Source organism: Schistocerca piceifrons, chromosome 1 (assembly GCF_021461385.2).
Source record: "Schistocerca piceifrons isolate TAMUIC-IGC-003096 chromosome 1, iqSchPice1.1, whole genome shotgun sequence".
Lineage (NCBI taxonomy): Eukaryota > Metazoa > Arthropoda > Insecta > Orthoptera > Acrididae > Schistocerca > Schistocerca piceifrons.
Window position 1 is genome coordinate 677,180,106 of NC_060138.1, and position 22,341 is coordinate 677,202,446.

General features: G+C 42.1%; 2 protein-coding genes, 1 non-coding gene and 1 pseudogene across 3 annotated transcripts in view; 2 read left to right on the forward strand and 2 right to left on the reverse strand.

Moving 5' to 3' along the window:
- The window catches only part of LOC124709145 (vacuolar fusion protein CCZ1 homolog), a 51,071-nt gene extending 46,824 nt beyond the window's left edge, over positions 1-4,247 (reverse strand). The window contains exons 1-6 of the mRNA XM_047240819.1: positions 3,982-4,247; positions 3,805-3,902; positions 3,617-3,710; positions 2,865-3,077; positions 2,275-2,450; positions 2,054-2,197 (exon numbers count right to left, since the gene is read on the reverse strand). Coding sequence (XP_047096775.1) covers positions 2,054-2,197; positions 2,275-2,450; positions 2,865-3,077; positions 3,617-3,710; positions 3,805-3,902; positions 3,982-4,056 — 800 coding nt within the window. The 5' untranslated portion in view covers positions 4,057-4,247. The remainder of the gene's footprint in view (positions 1-2,053; positions 2,198-2,274; positions 2,451-2,864; positions 3,078-3,616; positions 3,711-3,804; positions 3,903-3,981) is intronic.
- A 2-nt stretch (positions 4,248-4,249) lies between these two features.
- LOC124709133 overlaps positions 4,250-22,341 on the forward strand; it is a 490,737-nt gene continuing 472,645 nt past the window's right edge. The window contains exons 1-2 of the mRNA XM_047240800.1: positions 4,250-4,377; positions 4,731-4,826. The gene's annotated coding sequence lies outside the window, so the exon portion shown is untranslated. The remainder of the gene's footprint in view (positions 4,378-4,730; positions 4,827-22,341) is intronic.
- Trnas-cga lies at positions 11,063-11,137 on the forward strand. Its single transcript has one exon. It is a non-coding gene; the product is annotated as a tRNA-Ser (tRNA).
- Positions 20,454-20,571, reverse strand: LOC124725713 (annotated as a pseudogene).

Genomic DNA, 22,341 nt, shown 5'->3' on the forward strand with positions numbered 1-22,341 from the left:
ACCTGGTGGGCGCGGACCGTGAACGGAATGCCCGACACAGGACAGGCCTCAGAGAGCTGCCACAGATGGCACCCAAGTCGGGCGCGGACATCCGAGGGAACACCGGGGAAGAGACAACACATTACAAGCAGCGCCAGGTGGGCGCGGACAGCAAAGAGAGCACCCAGCGCCCTCTGGGCATAAATACTAGACAAGATCCTCCAACACGGCAGTCTCAGGTAGCACCTGAAGAAGGCAACGAGTTACGTGGCCGAAATATTGTGCCAGAGCGACACAAACATCCGGCAGTAGACCCGATTATTCCACATGTCAAGATCTCGCCGGGAAAGCCTGAAGAGTTATTATTACATGCATCAGGCTCTCCACAAATGACGGATGGGACATTTGGAGTTAGGGATATCAAAATAAAATGTTTAATTTAAATCCTTGATTTCTTTAAATAGACAAGACTGATGGGCAATTACAGTGATTCACCATTATTTTTGTCTGCAGTTAACTAGTAGTTATGGATTAACACCATAAAAATAAAACAGAGTGAAAAATTAAAAATTTAATGTTGAATTTAACTTAATTCAATTTGGACACTTCAGAAAACATCCCTGAAACATAGCAGTGTATGGTTTGATGCTTTGGGGGATAGGTTTTAACCCAATTATCTCATATAAATTGTCCCATCCATCACAAGTAGCATGTACCATCCATCACATTGTTTATGTACGAAAAAACGACTTTAATTAAAATATAACTTATAGAATTCAGTAGTTCTTGAGCATGACTCAATGAAATGAAAGTCTTTCCTTACTATCACAAACTGATGCACGATTTTAGTGACAGATGGGAAAAAAAAGATTAATTCAAACGAACTTGGTGATGCCTACTAGTTTAGCAGTTTTCTAGGTATGCTTCTGAAAACATGCTTAATAATGAACTGTTTGTCAATAACGTTGGGCAATCGTTGCAACAATGAACTGTTTGTCAATAATGATGTTAAATCATTGGAAACTTGACAATCTACTGTTTACTACTACCACCCACAAGTGTAACTTCTCTAAGATTATGGTGATAAACGAAAGGGGGAAAAAAGGTTGCAGAATGATTCTATTCTCTACATGTAACTTCAGTGCCTCAGGATTTGATTGAAACTATTCACAGTCATGACTGTCACATTTTTAACTTCCACTCATAGGCTCATTCACTCATGGAATGCCTGGTATAATATGTGGTGTATCTGTATTAGACCATTGTTAAATGGCTTACAATAAATGGGAGTCACACAAAGATATTTTGGGGGGTAATTAGACTTAGAAAGAAGCTACATAATGAAGCAATTTGCAGCATGCTGTAACCTTGCACATATTGCATTTGGGGAGGTCCCAAATACTGACTTTTGACAATTTCGCAGTTTGCAAAATCCAAAAAGTCAATGTGTGCATGCAAGTAACATAACCAAATTTGTTTTATGGATTCAGCCTTATCACCTCTCTACACACACCAAATGATGTTTCAGTACTATCATTCATACATGAGATAAAAAAATATTGGAAACTTGCAAAAATGTGGTAACCTGTATAGCCGTTTGCCCATGTATTACTTCCAAACCATGGCCCATTGCAACACATCCTTGCTTTCTCCTAGAAGTGAGAGGTGTTACTTTTCAAATGAGACCAACCTTTTGGCTGTATTTGATTTACTACAGGAGCTAGTATATCACACATGGTGGCACCTTTTTTTTGGCCAAAAATTGTAACTTTGGGAGGGCCTGGCTCAGTCCGCCAGGGTATTCAAATTGCAATACGTGATATATGAACTTACTTTAGTGCAGATATTAACTGTACCAAATTTCATTAAAATCTGTAAGCATGATGCAACCCCCATGTGATGATTTCCAATGGAATGGCCCATAAAGCCTGTTCATTTTGGATTTGTACTTGAGTAAATAAAAAGTTTTGAAAATAGGCCCATCATTTAGAATAACCCTGTACATGGTGTGGTTTGCTCATTAATTGTATAGTACTTCCACACAGAAATTTACAAAATAAGAAGTGCAACAAACCTTCCATAATGAGTGGTTGAAAACTGTGTTGTTGGATGTCGGGGCATAGATCCACCTTGCAACTCTGTCTCTAAATGAGCTGGAAGAAGACTTGTTACTAGATACCTATAGACCACTTGCATATCACAAGGCTCTAATCCACTCCTGAAAAATTAGGGAATTATTTCCAAGATGTTAGGGCTTAAGGAAACAATTCATTTTCTATATGAATTAACACTTACCAGACTAGTTGGTCATTGTACAGGAAGGCTGTATATTTCACTTGTTGGAACATAGCCTCAATGAGGTTAACAAAACACTGCACTCTGAGGAATGTTTGTTTATCTAATGGAAGGAACTGAATTCCTTGAAATACATCCAGTACGTCACAATGGTTGAGCTTCAGTGTGAGGAGATACTGCAAAGATCAGATTTAATGCCACTAGCTATTCCTATATTTAATGTGATAGGAAAATTTCAGAAGATCCCCCCCCCCCCCCCAGATACAAAAATAATATATATCACTTGATCCAAAATTTTAAAGAAAAAAGAGAGATAGACAGACACTGCATTATACATAATTCAATAAGGGGAGAGTGGGCTGGAAAAGGGCACATTTGATTAAACTTAAAAACACCACAGAACAATAAACACACATTTACTAATTAATAATTTAGATACCCACGTACATTAAATACCAGGAATATTAATACCCTCAGTAAGTTTTCCAGTGCAATTTACATGTGTGTTGATTTGACAATACTCAGAACATTAGGAACATTGATTGTATCCATTACATAATTCTACAGACAACACAACAGTAAAATCTTACTCTTGAAAAGAAATTTTCCAGTTTCTGTTTCAAGTATCCAACATCTCCATCCTTACTATCAAGAATGGCTGTGAATGAGTTCTTGAACAAGCGAAACATCTGATATGACTGTTTTAACACAGCCAAATAGACAGTGTCTTGGACATCATCACTCTGATATTCCAAATACTCTGTATCATCTTTCGTCTTTGAGACGCAAGGAATGTTCACAGTCTGTAAATTAGAAATTTTATTTTAGAATCAGATTCAAACGAAGTAGTTAGCAATTGAAATAATCTTAAGAAAACATTGAGAACAGAGAGAGAGAGAGAGAGAGAGAGAGAGAGAGAGAGAGAGAGAGAGAGAGAGAGTGTGTGTGTGTGTGTGTGTGTTTGTGTGTGTGTGTGTTTAAATTCAGTAAAACTATTGCCTAGCAGGGGCATTCCTACTGGCAAACAAATAATTTGTGTGTCCACTGTCTCCCAATGTGGCTAGATTGCTCTCAGTAAATTGGTAGGCTTGTGTAATTGTAATGTTTTGTTACTACTATAAATAAACTCAATGGAAACCATCAAATAGTTACTAACCCATTCAGAAAAATAAATATATTTCGACTGGTAATAATATGGATTCTACATGTTATTCCCTACTGCATGTTTTAACTGATTTGAACTTTGTCTTTTTCTGTTGGTTATATGGCGAAACAACTGTGCTATGTTTTGACGGCACTTCGCCAATGAAATTTTACAATGCCAGGCAAAAATCCTAATTACCATCACCATCCAAAAACCGCTCTCTGGTTCATAGTAAAGTTGCTTCGTCTTCTGTGTATGTAGTGAGTCACATGGTAGGTCTGGACTGAAAGTACTGCAATCATAAAAAGAAAAACAAACAAACAAAATGATCTGTTGACTACCGCTCCAAAAGTAATAGTTACTTGAATTGCATCCGATATACTTACTCGGTAAACTTAATTATTGCTTCACTAAGGCCAACATTTTTCATCTGAGTATCGACGTCTGTTTGCGGCGGGTAATAATACAATATATTTTTGAGTTCCTGCAACGAGAATATCAGTTTCCTCTTTACTAATTAAGATTTCTGTAATTCTCATAAAAATAAGCGTCATGGGTCCTACCTCCCCTTCCTTCTGCCCATACGAAGAATTGTAAACATAGAAATTTTGGAGGTTAATTTCAGATTTAGTTGTCATTATTCCATTTTTCGACACAACTCTTGGTTAACGTCAGAAAAACATACTCCCGCAACTACTTCATAATAAATAAATTCTGTCTCAAAATTTGTACACACTGCATTTCCGCAATCTTTAACACGACCTCCTGCACCTGCTTCACAATGCAGTAAGCATCTCCGACATTCATTTCTATGTTATCTGTGGAGATGAAGTGCTGCCATCTGTTGTCGGCAGTAGACGACGAAACGACATGGAGGGTGCGAAGTGCGGTAGTTAAAAGTTTCAGAACGACGTTCTTTAGAACAGCGAACTTTATGAAGCATCACTGCATTCCCTCTGGTAAGACAACATTAGCAATAAACAATTTCAATAAACGCTTTTCTCCCCAGCAATTATAAAAATATCAGTTGCTATTTTAAACTGACGTGCGCGCTTCCGTATAACTTGCGACTTATTTCCACTCCTCTATTCTAAATTTATCGCAGTGAAAGAAAAAAACTAACATAATTGTTGTTGTACACAAAGACGTTTCGTATCGTCAGGAGAGATATTTAAACAATATTTCCACGCATCTTTCCATAAGAGCGCCGTAGCGCACACTTTAAAAACCGAATAGTGCGCACTATATTCCTGCCAGTTATAGAAAGTGATTATTAATTTTGTTTTACCAGGCGTTTCTTTTTCATTTTCAGTGAGATAACGAAAACGCTAGCCAGCGACCGTGGCATCAGTAGCAAACAAGGTTTTGCAGCTCGACGGTACCAGTTTTTCTGCACTTTCAATACTTCGTAAGTACTCGTTGTAAGCACTAATCACTTTAACTATAGACGGGCTTCGTTTTTCCAGCAGCCTTTTAGCGTAGTTTCGCAGGCTTTACAAGCTGTTGAAATTAGAACAGATGCTAACTCTTTGTGCGGTTTCGTATTACTTGCAGCGCGTGGCGTCTAACGCGGACCACTGGTTTGGCTAAACTTGGAAGCGTTGGTCATCTTCGTAGCTCTCAGGCAGGAAATTCCATTGATGAACATTGAATGTCAAATTAAAGTTAGCTTTCCATAGTCGCTGACATAAATGCAGAGTTCCCTTATTGTGCATGGAACAGAAAAGTAGAACGCTGTGTGGAATCCATCCATAAGTCGGCAATTTATAGCCACGAAAGAAACGAGGTATTTTTATTCCTATTTACATTTCTAAATCTTATTGTCATCCTCGGTGTTAAGAGATTCGTATTTATAATGATCTGTTATTTGGGTTCTTTAATTCATAAAAGCAAAATGAGGAGTGTGGCGATATGGCACAACGAATAGTAATTTATTTCTGTCTTAAATTTGAAGGTAGTATGCACCTCACCCCATAAAAATGTTTGAAAGCTTCTCATCCAGTGCTAAGGTGAAAGTAATACAGTACTTAACCACAAATACTGCCAGGTTTACTCCAGCACAGTTATGTGAAAAGTCGATCGTTTTTCAAGATTAGAAGTACACCGTTACAGTTATCACACTTTGCTTTTAGTTATTCATTCAATTTTATTTATTTATTTTTTAAGCATCCAGCGCCACCGGTGTCCTCTCGCTCTCTCCAGCGTCATTGACGGAACACAAATATCCGATTCCAGTGAAAAAAGAAAAAAATACAAAGAACGCGGGGGTTCCTGTCTATAAAAGCGAGGGCGCTATATGAAATTTAATTACATGTCTCTAGGGCCAATTGAAGTTTCTATTTATTATTGATGTGCTCTCCTACATTTAGAAGTCGGTGTGTTTCAAACCGTTCGCTTTTAAATACTGTGATGGTAACATCAGATTTTTGCTTCAATCGAAATTCTTAAACCTTTTTGTTCGTCGAACAGTATATCTTCATAACTAGAGGCTTTTGAACTCTGTATCGAGCAACTAATCGTGCGTATACGATGGAAAGCTGTAGTGACTTTTAAAGTAGAATCGTTGTTTAATACGATAATGTATAAATGGATGCTTCACATCACTGCTCGAAATGGTTCCTCAATCTTTAACTTTTTAAGTTAATTTTACGTGGCGTAAACACAGTATTTGTTTTTCATGCCTTATTCAAAGGGTATATACAGCTTATAATTGTCTGTTTCTTTTTTATTTCCTGAGTTTCAGAGAATCTGTGTTACACTGTCGTTTCTAACGTTTCTGTCTAGGTTGAGACCGTCTCAAAACACAAACACGACCATACTTAGCAACATAGGCTTCTACAGCCCGTCTTGTATAGAGACAAAAACCATTACTACTTTAGACGGTATTGCGTTTTACGTTAAATAGATTATCAGATCAAAATATGTCAACGTAATGATATCCTAGAGCAACAACGTACATTCCGAATTACAACGTTGCGACGTTACGAGCGATTAATGTAATGACATTGAAAACAGTCAGGAAATTGGAAGCAAATTAACTTTTCAAGAATGCGAGGAATACTTGGACAACAACGTTATGTGGAATTGAAATTTTGTAAAACAATTGCATTCCCACATTTTGATGTTGCAGCGAAATCTGAATGAGGAAACTAAGGTCAAACGTTCATTCATTGCAGTTGCGGGATGTGTTCGACTAGATACCATAAAACGACCTCTAGACTGTCAACAATACTGCACAACATTGTGCAATATTATTGACGTTCACACTAGGCTGCTAAACACTATTGTCAATTGTAGCCTATTGTGCAAAAAAAGTGGTTCGGAATGTTGGACGATGAATATGCTGCTACTGCGATGACTGCTCTACTTTGTAGCAGGGAGAAAAAAGGTGGATGGAAAATTAGTTCGAGGAATGTCAAAGTAGACTCACGATAACTTACTGAGAGAACTGAGAGTGTACGAAAAAAAAAAAAGATTATCGTAACTGTAGGTGTGTTAATGATCGATACATTACTAGAAATGGTTCTCGCTGTACATTGTCATAACTTCTGCAGCCGCCCATGTCCTCATCACCAAAAAACAAAATAATACTTTGCGAGGCCCAGTTGCACTAAGTCAGCTTTTATTACGCTACGATATCTTGCTACTGGCAGTTCTTTCGAAGACTTGAAACTTAAAAGTGCTGTTCGGCCTTACATTATTTGAGACATGGTTATGGAAACGTACCGTGCAACAATACATGCGCTAAAGGATTATATTCGGGTGGTAATGTATGCACAGAGAAAAATATCTATATATACTCTTATTCACAATTTTACATTAATTAAATTTTTTGGAAGCATCTTCCTGCACATCCGTTCCTTATATTTTCTGAGGAACAAATCATACTCTTTATCATTCTATCACTTCCAAGTTTTTACTCATCTGCCCAAACCTTGCAATGCCGATTTTTACATTACGAGGACTCTAATAATAATGCTATTTTGTCTTGTTTCGAGCTCATTTCCCACATAACATTAGCGAATCTAACCTAACGTAATCTTTTTGGCTTGTGCAACACGCGAAAAGACTGTCAAGGATAGTGTCAATACTGCGCACAGACTACAGAATATTTCCATGAAGCGCAATATATATCCAAAGTTTTTGATGTTCTTGATATTATTGCGGAATCTCTAGGAAAGTTTAGGAGTGAGACGGTCAATATTACTGCACATCCGGAAAATATTGTCAATATTATTGACCTTTTGGCGCTTAAGAAAGGACTCTGTTGCCATGATTACAAAATAGACTGTCATACCTTCTTTTCGTAAACACTACTTATACGAAGGCCACTGCAACAGCCACTGAATTGTTTGATCTTTAATGCTACATGACGGCAAGGCCACTTAACTAGAAAAGTTTTGTTGAAAGAGATTTCAGTTTCTTTATTACAGTACAAGAGAAATGATTATGTTAGTCCAGACAATTTAAAAAGAAACGGAACAATAAAAAGCATTGAGTAGCTTAATGAAGTTTCCGGTACTTCTGCTGTGACTGTCAGATCGCTCATTGGTATGCAGAATTAAAGATATTCACTGTAAATGCTGAAATTGAAGATGATAGGCAAAGAGGAAACGACATATTTCTCTAACCCTAGTGTTAACAGATAAAAGGTTGTAACCATTTGCGAAACCCGTAATGGAATGATCACACGGGCTCTGTTGTAGGTAAAGTGGTTAGCAGACATCAGTTCATTGGTAAGCCACTGAGAAAATGGACTCAGTCTGCAACTGAGATTGCTTACGAAACGTGGTACCCACATGTGTGAGACCCGTACCAAACAGGAGTAGCAGGAGATACTGAACGTGCAGCACTGTTCGATTCACGGGAGAGTCTATTTACAAAGTTACAAGAACCAAAAGCAAAGAAGTATGGTGGGGTGACCAGTATAAAAGGCGGACCGATTACATTAAACGAAACAGACAAGGCAGCGTGATACGTCTTAAGAATTATGTCTTGGATGGTCACTTTAGCGCAAAAGGAGGTACCGTACCTGTCCTTGATGATATCTGCTTCTGCAATGCCGGAAAACAGGGGCAAGGTCTTGACAAGTGATATGACAGGTAGTTCATCATTATAGGTGTAAATGATAGCAAATTTAGACCAAATGAAACACCCAGTCACCGTAAAGTGTGCCCAAACAGTCGCATTAATACGAGGGGCGTTTGAAAAGTCCGTGCAAAGTCCGAGAGATGGCACCATCAGCTCGTATCAATGTCATGTTTAGTTAGTAGCATCTTTAGAAAGAACGCACACCAAGTTTCAGCCATATTGGTCTATTTCTTTGTATTTGGCATTCGTGTGAATCAAGGAAGTCGGTTGATTGTCAAAAAATGGACGAAAAAGAATTTCGTGTGGTGATTAAACATTACTTTATGAAAGGCAAAACGCCTGAGGAGACTAAAGAGAAGCTTGATAAACATTAAGGTGACTCTGCACCTTCGATTAGAACAGTTTATAAGTGGTTTCAAAATGTTCGGAGTGGCCATATGGGCACAAGTGATGCTGAACGTTCTGGACGCCCTGTGGAGGTTACGACTCCATAAATCATTGATAAAATCCATGATATGGTGATGGAAGACAGAAGAGTTAAGGTGCCTGAGATTGCTAGTGCTGTGGGCATCTCGAATGAACGGCTACATAATATTTTGCATAAACATTTCGGTATGAGAAAGCTCTCTGCAAGACGGGTTCCGCGATTGCTCACGCTTGACCACAAACGGAATCGTGTGAAGTGTTGCAACGATTGTTTACAGCTGTTCAGGAGGAATCTGCAGGACTTTAAGCGTCGTTTCGTCACTGTGGATGAAACATGGATACATTACTATACTCCTGAGACCAAACAACAATCTAAACAATGGGTTACCAAGGGAGAATCTGCACCAAAAAAGGCGAAGACCATTCCTTCGACCGGAAAGTTTGTGGCGACTGTCTTTTGGGATTCGCAAGGGATAATCCTCATCGACTATCTGGAAAAGGGTAGAACTATTACAGGTGCATATTATTCATCGTTACTGGACCGTTTGAAAAACCGAGCTGCAAGGAAAACGCCGGCGATTGGACTGCAAAAAAGTCCTTTTCCATCACGACAATGCACCAGCACACACCTCAGCCTTGTGGTCGCAAAATTAATGGAAATAGGATTCCAACTCGTTTCACATCCCCCCTATTCTCCAGATTTGGCTCCCTTGGAGTACTATTTGTTCCCCAATTTGAAGAAATTGCTGGTGGGACAAAGATTTTATTCAAACGAGGGGGCGATTGCAGCAACTAATAGCTATTTTGCAGACTTGGACATTTCCTATTATTCGGAAGGGATCAACAAATCAGAACAGCGTTGGACGAAGTGTGTAAGTCTAAAAGGAGACTATGTCGAAAAATAAAAAAGTTTACCCCAAACACGTAAGTAGTTTTTATTTTTGCACGAACTTTTCAATCTTGCACCATTTGCCGCAATTCGGCAAAAGGCTTTGGAGAACGAGTAATTTCCTGCTTCATCATGTCCCATACGTGTTCATTTGGTAAAAAAAAATCTGCTGATCTTGCTTGGCAGGGCAGTTGTTGTACGCTAGGAAGAGCACGTTCGGTCGCAGCAGCCATGACATCCACTGTCCTGCTGAAAAAGCACGTCACCGTCCTGTCGAAGAACTGGCAGTAGCACGGCGATAACGACCTGTGCGATGTAGCGGGCACTGGTTACTCTACTCTATAGGAGCACTATATGTGACAGCTTCTTGTAATTGTGGCCCCAATACCACGAAGCCTGGGGCGGGACCTGTGTGTTTTGGGTGAATACACTCCAGATTAGGCCGCTTAGCAGATCTATGCCGTACAAGTCTACGTCCATTTCTTGCATACATACAGAACCTATTCTCTTCACTGAAGACAGCACAGTGCCATTCCACTCTCCAGTCGCCTCTCTCACCACATCACAGTAACCCTGCTAGACGGTGTTGTGGTGTCAGTGGTAGCCTGGTCTGAGGTACGCATTATCGTAGTCTTGCTGCAAGCAGGCGTTTCCCAACGCTCCTTGGTGACACATCAGGTGTAACGTGCTCCCAGATTTTTTCTGTGGCTGATGTTCGATCGGCCACTACTGCTCTCACAATGCGTCGATCTCGATATGCGTCCGTGCTGTGCGGACGCCCAGAACCTGGTCTGCAGGTGGGTGAATGTTCCATAGACCACTGCTGAAAATAGCGACGCACCACCAATACATTGTGTCCAACATGTGCAGCGAGCCCTCGGTACGTCCACCCAGCTTGCCGCAGGCCCATAGTGGCCCACTGTTCAAATGGCTGAAGTCGTTCAACAGGTGCACATATGAAACTTCCTGGCAGTTTAAAACTGTGTGCCGGACCGAGACTCGAACTCGGGACCTTTGCCTTTCGTGGGCAAGTGATCTACCGATTGAGCTACCCAAGCACGACTCACGTCCCGTCCTCACAGCTTTAATTCCGCCAGTACCTCGTCTCCTACCTTCCAAACTTCACAGAAGCTCTCCTGCGAACCTTGCAGAACTAGCACTCCTGGAAGAAAGGAAGTTTGGAAGGTAGGAGACGAAGTACTGGCGGAATTAAGGCTGTGAGGACGGAGCGTGAGTCGTGCTTGGATAGCTCAGTCGGTAGAGCACTTGCCCGCGAAAGGCAAAGGTCCCGAGTTCGAGTCTCGGTCCGGCACACAGTTTTAATCTGCCAGGGAGTTTCATATCAGCGCACACTCCGCTGTAGAGTGAAAATTTCATTCTAGAAACACCGCGGGCTGTGGCTAAGCCATGTCTCTGCAATATCCTTTCTTCCAGGAATACTAGTTCTGCAAGGTTAAAAAAAAAAAAGAAAAAAAAAAGGATTCAAATGGCTCTGAGCACTATGGGACTTAACTTCTGAGGCCATCAGTCCCCTAGAACTTAGAACTAGTTAAACCTAACTAACCTAAGGTCGTCACAGACATCCATGCCCGAGACAGGATTCGAACCTGCGACCATAGCGGTCACGCGGTTCCAGACGTAGCGCCTAGAACCGCTCGGCCACTCCGGCCGGCTCTGCAAGGTTCGCAGGAGAGCTTCTGTGAAGTTTGGAAGGTAGGAGACGAGGTACTGGCAGAAGTAAAGCTGTGAGGACGGGGCGTGAGCCGTGCTCGGGTAGCTCAGTCGGTAGAGCACTTGCCCGCGAAAGGGAAAGGTCCCGAGTTCGAGTCTCGGTCCGGTACACAGTTTTAATCTGCCAGGAAGTTTCATATCAACGCACACTCCGCTGTAAAGTGAACATTTCATTCTAGGAGCACATACTTGGGGGCCGGGGGGGGGGGGGGGGGATTGTTGCACCTTAGAATGAATGTTGCAAACACTGTTCACCTCTCAACTCAGCACAGCTACTGCTTGCGGAGTCAGTACACAGACAGGTCTCCAGAGCGCCATCTGATCATCGATGACCGTGATAAATGAATCAGCAACATACAATCCCTCAGTATGGACGTGTATCCTAGCGACACTGAACACAGTCCGTGAGCGTGTTGCATTTTTTCCCGGCAGTGTTGACTTCAGTCTAGTCTCCGAATTGTTATACGTAAGCGCTTCAAAATGGAGAGCGTGACGCGTTTTTCCATTTTTTATTTACCTCAATACGACTCACTTTATTCTTTGGCTATTATAGCGGCGAATGAATGGGAAGACTTTGGTGTTAAGTACGTTAATACAGCCACTGATTCTGCCGTGAAAGCCGGCCGCGGTGGTCTCGCGGTTCTAGGCGCGCAGTCCGGAACCGTGCGACTGCTACGGTCGCAGGTTCGAATCCTGCCTCGGGCATGGATGTGTGTGATGTCCTTAGGTTAGTTAGGTTTCAGTAGTTCTAAGTTCTAGGGGACTGATGACCACAGCAGTTGAGTCCCATAGTGCTCAGAGCCATTTGAACCATTTCTGCCGTGAAAAGAGTGTGCGAACGGATATATAAATGAAACATCCGACTGTGGATGAGAATTGCGCTTCTTAGCATTCAAGCGGACTATAGTGCAGGACGTGATTCGTACTCTCTGTTCGGAAGAGACGACGTTCGCTATAGAAGGCAGTCACTTCCGTCAGACTCATAGCTGTTGCTGTTGTTAGGTGGAATGATGTAAAACACACAAACCACAGCCTGATGCCAGATTTGAAAGAAAACATGTCGGTTAGTCAACGAATCCATATGTCTCTGGCTTCCTTCAGTGCGTTAAATAGTTTATGTAACTGGTACGAGGAATGTACGGTCGATGTGTAGGCCTCCTTTACTTATAGTAAAAATTACAATACTTTCTCAGATATGAACCATGGGCGAGCAAGCAGTGGGGTGGATTATATAAGACACCAAGCGCGACTCATTTAGTAACAGATGCCGGAGAGAAGCAGAAATAGCGAAATGTTCGACGAAAACGATAGTAACGTACGGTGAACTCCAAAGACGCGTAGTAGGATCTCAGATCTCAATATGCATGAAATATTTAACAAACAGTGCCAGTAGCACTACCACATTGTTCACTGACCGTACTGTTGGCTACAGAAAATGCAGAGATATACTTGGACAAAATTTCTAACTTATTAAAGGGTAGCTCTTTTTAAATGTGGGTAAATGCAAAATAGTGCCTATAAGAAAGAGAAAGAACCCTACAGTTTTCCGTTACAAGATTAGTGATGAACTGGAGCACGCCAAACCGAATAAATATTTGAAGTAACACTGTGAAGCGATAGTAGTAGTGAAAGCGACTGGAAGACTTAGTTTCGCATGGAAGTGATGGGTGCATATGTTAAGGAAATCGTAAGCAAGACGTTAGTGGGACCAGTTCTTGAGTACTGCTCCGACGTTTAGACTACATATCAACGAGGCACGACAGCAGAATTCGCAAGAATTCTGATAGGTGCTGCTACGATTGTAACAAGCTGACATAGTGAATGTATTTGACATTGTCAGAATAAAAGAAAACGATCGTAAGTAGATAATAAAATAACGGGCACACCTAGGTAAAGACTCTTTGGTTACTTGCTTTATGGTAATTAATGGGAGAAACGTTTTTGTTCGCCAAATTTTTGTGTCGTTGTATTCCAGATTAGCTCTATAGGGCTAAGATCAAAACAGTACATTCCTTATGTTTTAAAACTCCATCTGCTTTAAAAACAGACTTTGGCTTATTATAAAGCACAATTCATAAAATCTCATTCCTTGTTCAGCTCGGTTCAAAGCTGATTTTGCTCTGAATGAGCTATTCAGTTATATCATTTTTGCGAGTTGGAGAAGTTAGGGTTTTATTTGTGTGAAGACTGTGATACGGCGTATTGGCGTATTATCAAGAACAAGAATACTACCAGCCTGGATATTAGGAATCAGTTTGTCTTCTAACTATTTGTGATAGTTTGCCTCATTTCTACCTTCGTGATAACCTTTGGATTTAGATTTACAATCAGAAATGAACTCTGTTTCTTCTAGGAAACCCATTGCTCCTCCAGCGTGAGCCATAGCTCTTTGGCCTGCACTGCTGTTTGTCATTACACCCGCAACTCCATGATATCAGCACTTTTTCACGGTACAACACTTGTGCACCCACACTTGGTCCGCGTATACCACTGGTTTATTTGGCCGCTTTTCATTATTTCTAATTGCTTTCACGTATTCTACACGCTTTGCAAGATTGTCGGAATGTCCTGTTAGGATCAGAATTTTCCTACACTGTTTGTTCTCCTCTCTTGAAAATGTATCTCAGTTTTCGAAAATATAAGAAGCTTTTTCAGTGTTGGGATTTACTTCTTCTGCTCATAGTACTCCAAAAATTTTCTTCAAGTTCGTGCTTTAGGGAAGTCATCTACAGAAACTACTTTTCTATGACGCCATTGTCTTTTGGCATTTTAATCTCTTCCCCCTTTTCTTTCGTTTTCTTACATTCTTTTGAAATTTATTTAGCTGTTATTTCTGACATCCCTACCATTTTTGCCGCCCACAAGATTGCTTTCTGTAGTTCAGTAATGTTTCACAAGTTACGCATTATTTCTGTTGTATTAATACTACACTGTGCTCAACAAGGATATGTTCTAATTTACAAAAAGGTCCTGAAAGCAGAAGAAACTATAAACGTCAAAGCAAATCTGCAAAAAAGTCAATGTTACCTCAACTTGTAAAGTCGCAGCCGTGGACGTGACGAGACTCCTCAGTCCCAATCATATTTTATGTTGTAACTGGGTTTCACGAGGGCACTGTATTGATATTTCATCTAAATTAATGTTGTTATGTACAAAGGTAGTAGTGATGAAGAGTAGGCTGAAGTTCAAGACATTAGTCAGGAAGAATCAATACGCAAAGAAGTGGGATACGGAAGTACTAAGGAATGACGAGATACGTTTGAAGTTCTCTAACGCTATAGATACAGCAATAAGGAATAGCGCAGTAGGCAGTACAGTTGAAGAGGAATGGACATCTCTAAAAAGGGCCATCACAGAAGTTGGGAAGGAAAGCATAGGTACAAAGAAGGTAGCTGCGAAGAAACCATGGGTAACAGAAGAACAGAAGAAATACTTCAGTTGATTGATGAAAGGAGGAAGTACAAACATGTTCCGGGAAAATCAGGAATACAGAAATACAAGTCGCTGAGGAATGAAATAAATAGAAGTGCAGGGAAGCTAAGACGAAATGGCTCCAGGAAAAATGTGAAGTCATCGAAAAAGATATGATTGTCGGAAGGACAGACTCAGCATACAGGAAAGTCAAAACAACCTTTGGTGACATTAAAAGCAACGGTGGTAACATTAAGAGTGCAACGGGAATTCCACTGTTAAATGCAGAGGAGAGAGCAGATAGGTGGAAAGAATACATTGAAAGCCTGTATGAGGGTGAAGATTTGTCTGATGTGATAGAAGAAGAAACAGGAGTCGATTTAGAAGAGATAGGGGATCCAGTATTAGAATCGGAATTTAAAAGAGCTTTGGAGGACTTATGGTCAAATAAGGCAGAAGGGATAGATAACATTCCATCAGAATTTGTAAAATCATTGGGGGAAGTGGCAACAAAACGACTATTCACGTTGGTGTGTAGAATATATGAGTCTAGCGATATACCATCTGACTTTCGGAAAAGCATCATCCACACAATTCCGAAGACGGCAAGAGCTGACATGTGCGAGAATTATCGCACAATCAGCTTAACAGCTCATGCATCGAAGCTGCTTACAAGAATAATATACAGAAGAATGGAAAAGAAAATTGAGAATGCGCTAGGTGACGATCAGTTCGGCTTTAGGAAAAGTAAAGGGACGAGAGAGGTAATTCTGACGTTACAGCTAATAATAGAAGCAAGGCGAAAGAAAAATCAAGACACTTTCATAGGATTTGTCGACCTGGAAAAAGCGTTCGACAATATAAAATGGTGCAAGCTGTTCGAGAGTCTGAAAAAAGTAGGGGTAAGCTATAGGGAGAGACGGGTCATATACAATATGTACAACAACCAAGAGAGAATAATAAGAGTGGACGATCAAGAACGAAGTGCTCGTATTAAGAAGGGTGTAAGACAAGGCTGTAGCCTTTCGCCCCTACTCTTCAATCTGTACATCGAGAAAGCAATGATGGAAATAAAGGAAAGGTTCAGGAGTGGAATTATAATACAAGGTGAAAGGATATCAATGATACGATTCGCTGATGACATTGCTATCCTGAGTGAAAGTGAAGAAGAATTAAATGATCTGCTGAACGGAATGAACAGTCTAATGAGTACACAGTATGCTTTGAGAGTAAAATAACCAATGACGGACGGAGCAAGGAGGACATCAAAAGCAGACTCGCTATGGCAAAAAAGGCATTTCTGGCCAAGAGAAGTCTACTAATATCAAATACCGGCCTTAATTTGAGGAAGAAATTTCTGAGGATGTACGTCTGGAGTACAGCATTGTATGGTAGTGAAACATGGACTGTGGGAAAACCGGAACAGAAGAGAATCGAAGCATTTGAGATGTGGTGCTATAGACGAATGTTGAAAATTAGGTGGACTGATAAGGTAAGGAATGAGGAGGTTCTACGCAGAATCGGAGAGGAAAGGAATATGTGGAAAACACTGATAAGGAGAAGGGACAGGATGATAGGACATCTGCTAAGACATGAGGGAATGACTTTCATGGTACTAGAGGGAGCTGTAGAGGGCAAAAACTGTAGAGGAAGACAGAGATTGGAATACGTCAAGCAAATAATTGAGGACGTAGGTTGCAAGTGCTACTCTGAGATGAAGAGGTTAGCACAGGAAAGGAATTCGTGGCGGGCCGCATCAAACCAGTCAGTAGACTGATGACCAAAAAAAAAAAAAAAATGTACAGAGGTAACCAGATAGAAATTATCATTCACCTTAGTTCACATAAAAATCTTACTTTTACTTAGGTGACCATGCAGCGTTGTACCATGCACTAAGCATCCAATTGCAGTTCGATTATACACATTTCAGGCTGATACATAGGCTTCGCAATGCCGTGCAGTCAGTACTGACTTCCAGCGTAGGAAGCACAAACTCTATGGAACGGGATCTTTAGGTCCCTACAGGGTTAACGGGCTGTTGAGTTACATACTGGTTCAAATGGCTCTGAGCACTATGGGACTCAACTGCTGTGGTCATCAGTCCCCTAGAACTTAGAACTACTTAAACCTAACTAACCTAAGGACATCACACACATCCATTACCGAGGCAGGATTCGAACCTGCGACCGTAGCAGTCGCACGGTTCCGGACTGCGCGCCTAGAACCGCGAGACCACCGCGGCCGGCAGTTACATACTTCTACTCCGCCGGGACTCCTAAGTCCAGCCAGCAAATGAAGGATTAAAACACTGAACTTGGAGCTGGGAGGAGCGAAGTTAAAATACCCGTCCTCTTATCATCCTCATTAATTTCTCCACGTTTTCCTCAAACCACTTGAGATGAACGCGAGGAAGTCCCTCAAGTAAGGCCGTAACAAGTTTCCTTCCCCATTCTTCTCCTGCCCGAGCTTGTGTTCTGTCTTCAGTAACTGCGACGCCTACAGAATGTTACGCTCGAACCCTCTTTTCTTTCGTTCAGTTGCTTGACTCGCAGGAATGCATTAAAATAAGAATAGTTGTGGTAGTAGGCGTCTTTCTTCAAGTGCCCATCAAAACTTGCGTTGAAAATTATACGAACTGACGTCAAAGCAGAGCTAACGAACATTCTTCATGGTGCCTAAATTACAGACGAGTACGGACAGTCGTATTTTTCCGCATCTAGAAGAACCGAAATTCCAGAATAGCAAACCGTTCTTTGCACTAAGTATACCTTACTTTACTGAAAGTTTGGGTAATGCAATGTCTTTTGAAGAGTCATGACAGTACCCTATTTGCAATGACTGGAGTAAGCTGAAGTTCTTGCTACTTTTCCGGTCTTTAATGAGATGGAAATGAAGAACTTTAAGAAGCAACATATGAAGGGCGTTCAATAACACTTTTTTTCTGAATGCAGGTTGGTTTTATTCAGGATTCCGATATACATATTATTCCCCACTCTTTTGGCTACAAAACCCTATTTTTCAACACAATCTCCGTTCAATGCGACGGCCTTACGCCACCTCGCTGGGAGACTTGTATGACCGCATGGTACCACTCTACTGTCGACGATGGAGCCAACGTCTTGCTGCATCAATAATCTCCCCATCACCCACGTACTGCTTCCCGCGGAGTGCATCCTTCACTGGGCCAAACAGATGGAAGTCTACGGGATACTGGCTGTAGGGTGGCTGAGGAAGAACAGACCATTGAAGTTCCGTGAGCTCCTCTCGGGTGCGCAGACGGGTGTGGGGCCTTGCGTTGTCATGGAGAAGGAGAAGTTCGTTTGCATTTTTTATGGCGACGAACACGCTTAAGTCTTTTCTTCAATTTCCTAAGGATAAAAAATGGTTCAAATGGCTCTGAGCACTATGGGACTTAACATCTGTGGTCATCAGTCCCCTAGAACTTAGAACTACTTAAACCTAACTAACCTAAGGACAGCACAAACATCCATGCCCGAGGCAGGATTCGAACCTGCGACCGTAGCAGTCGCGCGGTTCCAGACTGCGCGCCTAGAACCGCTAGACCACCGCGACCGGCTTCCTAAGGGTAGCACAATACTTTTCAGAGTTCATCGTTGCACAATAAGGGAAGACATCAAACAGAATAATCCCTTCAAAGTCCCAGAAGACCGTCGTCATATCTTTACCGACTGTGGGTGAGGCTTTGAACTTTTTCTTCGGAGGAGATGTAATGTGGCGCCACTCGATGGATTCGGAGTGATACACACATGTTTCATTGCCTGTGATGACGTTCGACAAAAAACTGTCACGATCAGCCTCGTAAAGCGCAAGCAATTCCGCACATATGGTCTTTCGTTGCTCTTCATGGTCTTCTGTTATGCTGCGAGGAGTCCAGCGGGACCACACCTTTAAGTACACTAACTGGTGGACGAATGAGTCAGCACTGTCAAACAGAAACGTCCAATTGAGCAGCGAGATGTTTAAGTGTGATCCTTCGATCCCCTGGAATGAGAGAGTCCACACGTTTCAACATTGCAGATGTGTGCGGTCGGCCGGCACGCGCGCCATCGGACAGGTCTGCGTGACGTTGTTGCGAAGATGACGGACGCCTCGCTCAACGACTCACGGTATTTCTTCTACTCACTGCCAGGTCTCCGTAGACATTTTGCAAGCACCTATGAATATCTACGATGCTCTGGTTTCCCACCAAAAGAAACTTAATGAAACCTTTCTGCTTGGAATGCTACGTTACAGGGGCCATTTTGAAGGCTACGTATAGCGCCGACACATATCGGCGCTTCATGAAACTATAGGAGCTGAAGCGGGACTATACCACGATGTCACACAACAAATTCCGCATGTTTTCAACTGAAATTAGCCGAGAACAAATGTGTTCATTACTTATTGCAACACATTGCTTATTGAATGTTTCAAGCTGGCCGTAGTGGCCGAGCGGTTCTAGGTGCTACAGTCTGGAACCGCGCGACCGCTACGGTCGCAGGTTCGAATCCTGGCCGGGCATGGGTGTGTCTGATGTCCTTAGGTTAGTTAGGTTTAAGTAGTTCTAAGTTATAGGGGACTGATGACCTCAGAAGTTAAGTCCCATAGTGCTCAGAGCCATTTGAACCATTTTTGAATGTTTCCTTCAGCTTTTGTAAATCATTCGTGGAAAAGTTACAAACAACGATGAAGAACCTCGGTGTGAATGATCGTCAACAACAAAAGTGATACCTGTGTAGAAGGTGCTAAGGTTGCCGACGATCGCTGTTTAATTGTCTGTGCGGTTCCTAACAAAGTAAACTTCAGTACACGATCACACTTTCTTATTTCATTGTAAAAAATTAACCTCTTATCAGAACAGGCGCTGTGAAACCAATTTACGTATAGAAGTTGACACTTAGGATTGTAACATTGAAGCTTACAAAATATTATTTAACCAAAATAAAAGACAGTTGTTTAAACACAAAGCTAACGGCTGCGATTCACGATTTCGCATCTGAATCTGAATTTTTAGTGCAAATGGGTCATTGGCGTTGCAATGTTTCGGCAATCTGCCTTGCTGCCATCATTGATCTTGCGAAACATTGAAGTGATGGGACTTGTTGGCACTCTCAACCTACTCGTGATGAATTCGCCAGAGGCGTTATACGAATAAAGAGGCTTGCGCTCTAAGAGAACCGAAATTGGATGTTACCACGTTATGGCACTCAATCCTCTTGGTCTTAAGTGTTGTTTCATTCTGAAGACAAGCTCAGAATGACTCTGATTTCGAATTACACTGCACAGCATTCCGTCGTCAGGCCACAAGTGGCCCATCGGGACCATCCGACCGCCGTGTCATCCTCAGATGAGGATGCGGATAGGAGGAGCGTGTGTTCAGCACACCGCTCTCTTGGTCGTTATGATGGTTTCCTTTGACCAGAGCCGCTACTATTCGGTCGAGTAGCTCCTCAGTTGGCATCACGAGGCTGAGTGCACCCCGAAAAACGGCAACAGCACATGGCGACCCGGATGGTCACCCACCCAAGTGCCGGCCACGCCCGACAGCGCTTAACTTCGGTGATCTGACGGGAACCGGTGTTACAACTGCGGCAAGGCCGTTGGCGAATTACACTGCTGAGAGAAAAAAAAAAAAAAGGATACGTGCAGCCACCTCAAGGACTGCGGTCAGTGGCACCAGGGTACAACATATGCATAATGAGAGATTTTGGTGTTAATGATTCGTTTGTCACGAAAATTGGCAATCAGAGGGCGCTCAGAATGCCTGCCTGTGCACCCTGTGTTTTGACTCTGCAGGCAGTGTTTGCAACATTCATTCTGGGGTACCCCACCGACGAGTACGTACTACTGATGAACAGCTTCAGCCATACGAACAGGAGCATTGGGGCCTGCGGGAAGCTCGATGGACGTATCGGTGGATTGTTGCACGTTTTGGTCACAATGCATGGGCGGTTTGTCGCTGCTTTCAGCAGCGGTCTGTGGAACATTCCCACACTGGTAGACCAGGTTCTGGACATCCGTGTGGCACAGGCGTACGCGAAGATCGACGCGTTGTGCGAGCAGCGCATGTCGATTGAACATCATACAGCGACGAAAGCCGGGCACGTGTGGCACTTGCTGTGTCATCAGAGAGCACTGGGAACAATCTGCTTGCAGAAGGATTAAGGTCACACATGTGTGCTTCTGGCCAGGTTACCGCTGGCACCACGGCAGCGCCGAGCATGGCTTATCTGGTATCGTGAAGGAGTTGACTGAAGAGTGTAGTGTGCACTAGAAGTCCCGTCCGAGGCTACATGGTGTGTGTATGTGGGGGCGGGAGGAGGGGAGCTGGGAGAGAGCGGTCAGTTACAACTTACCATAATATTTGGTATATTTGCAGGGTAAAGTAACCAGTGCTATCGACAGGGGATGTCAAATTTACTCCATATTTTTAGATTTCCAGAACGCTTTCGACACCGTTCCTCACAAGCATCTTCTAACCTAACTGCGTGCCTATGGAATATCGCCTCAATTGTGCGACAGGATTCGTGATTTCCTGTCAGAAAGGTCACAGTTCGTAGTAATAGACGGAAAGTCATCGAGTAAAACAGAAGTAATATCCGGCGTTCCCCAAGGAAGTGTTATAGGCTCTCTCTTGTTCCTGATCTATATTAGCGACTTAGGAGACAATCTGAGTAGCCGTCTTAGATTGGTTGCAGATGATACTTTCATTTACCGTCTTTTAAAGTCATCAGATGATCAAAACGACTTGCAAAATGATTCAGATAAGATATCTGTATTGTCCGAAAAGTGGCAATTGTCCCTGAATAAAGAAAAGTGTGAAGTTATTCACATGAGTACTAAAAGAAATCGGCTAAATTTCGATTACGCGGTAAGTCACACAAATCTGAGGGCTGTAAATTCAACTAAATACTTAAGGATTACAACTACAAATAACCTAAATTGGAACGATCACTAGATAACATTGTGGGTAGACTGCGATTCATTGGCAGAACACTTAGAAGGTGCAACAGGTCTACCAAAGAGACTGCTTACACTACGCTTGTCCGCCCTATTCTGGGGTATTGCTGTGCGGTGTGGGATCCGCATCAGGTGGGACTGACGGATGGCATCAAAAAAGTACAAAGAAGTGCAGCTCGTTTTGTATTATCGCGAAATAGGGGAGATTATGTCACAGACATGATACGTGAATTGGAGTGACAATCATTAAAACAAAGGCGATTTTCGTTGCGACGGGATCTTCTCGCGAAATTTCGATCACCAGTTTTCTCCTCCGATTGCGAAAACATTCTGTTGACACCCACCTACATAGGGAGAAATGATCATCACGATAAAATAAGAGAAATCAAGGCTCGCACAGAAAAATTTAAGTGCT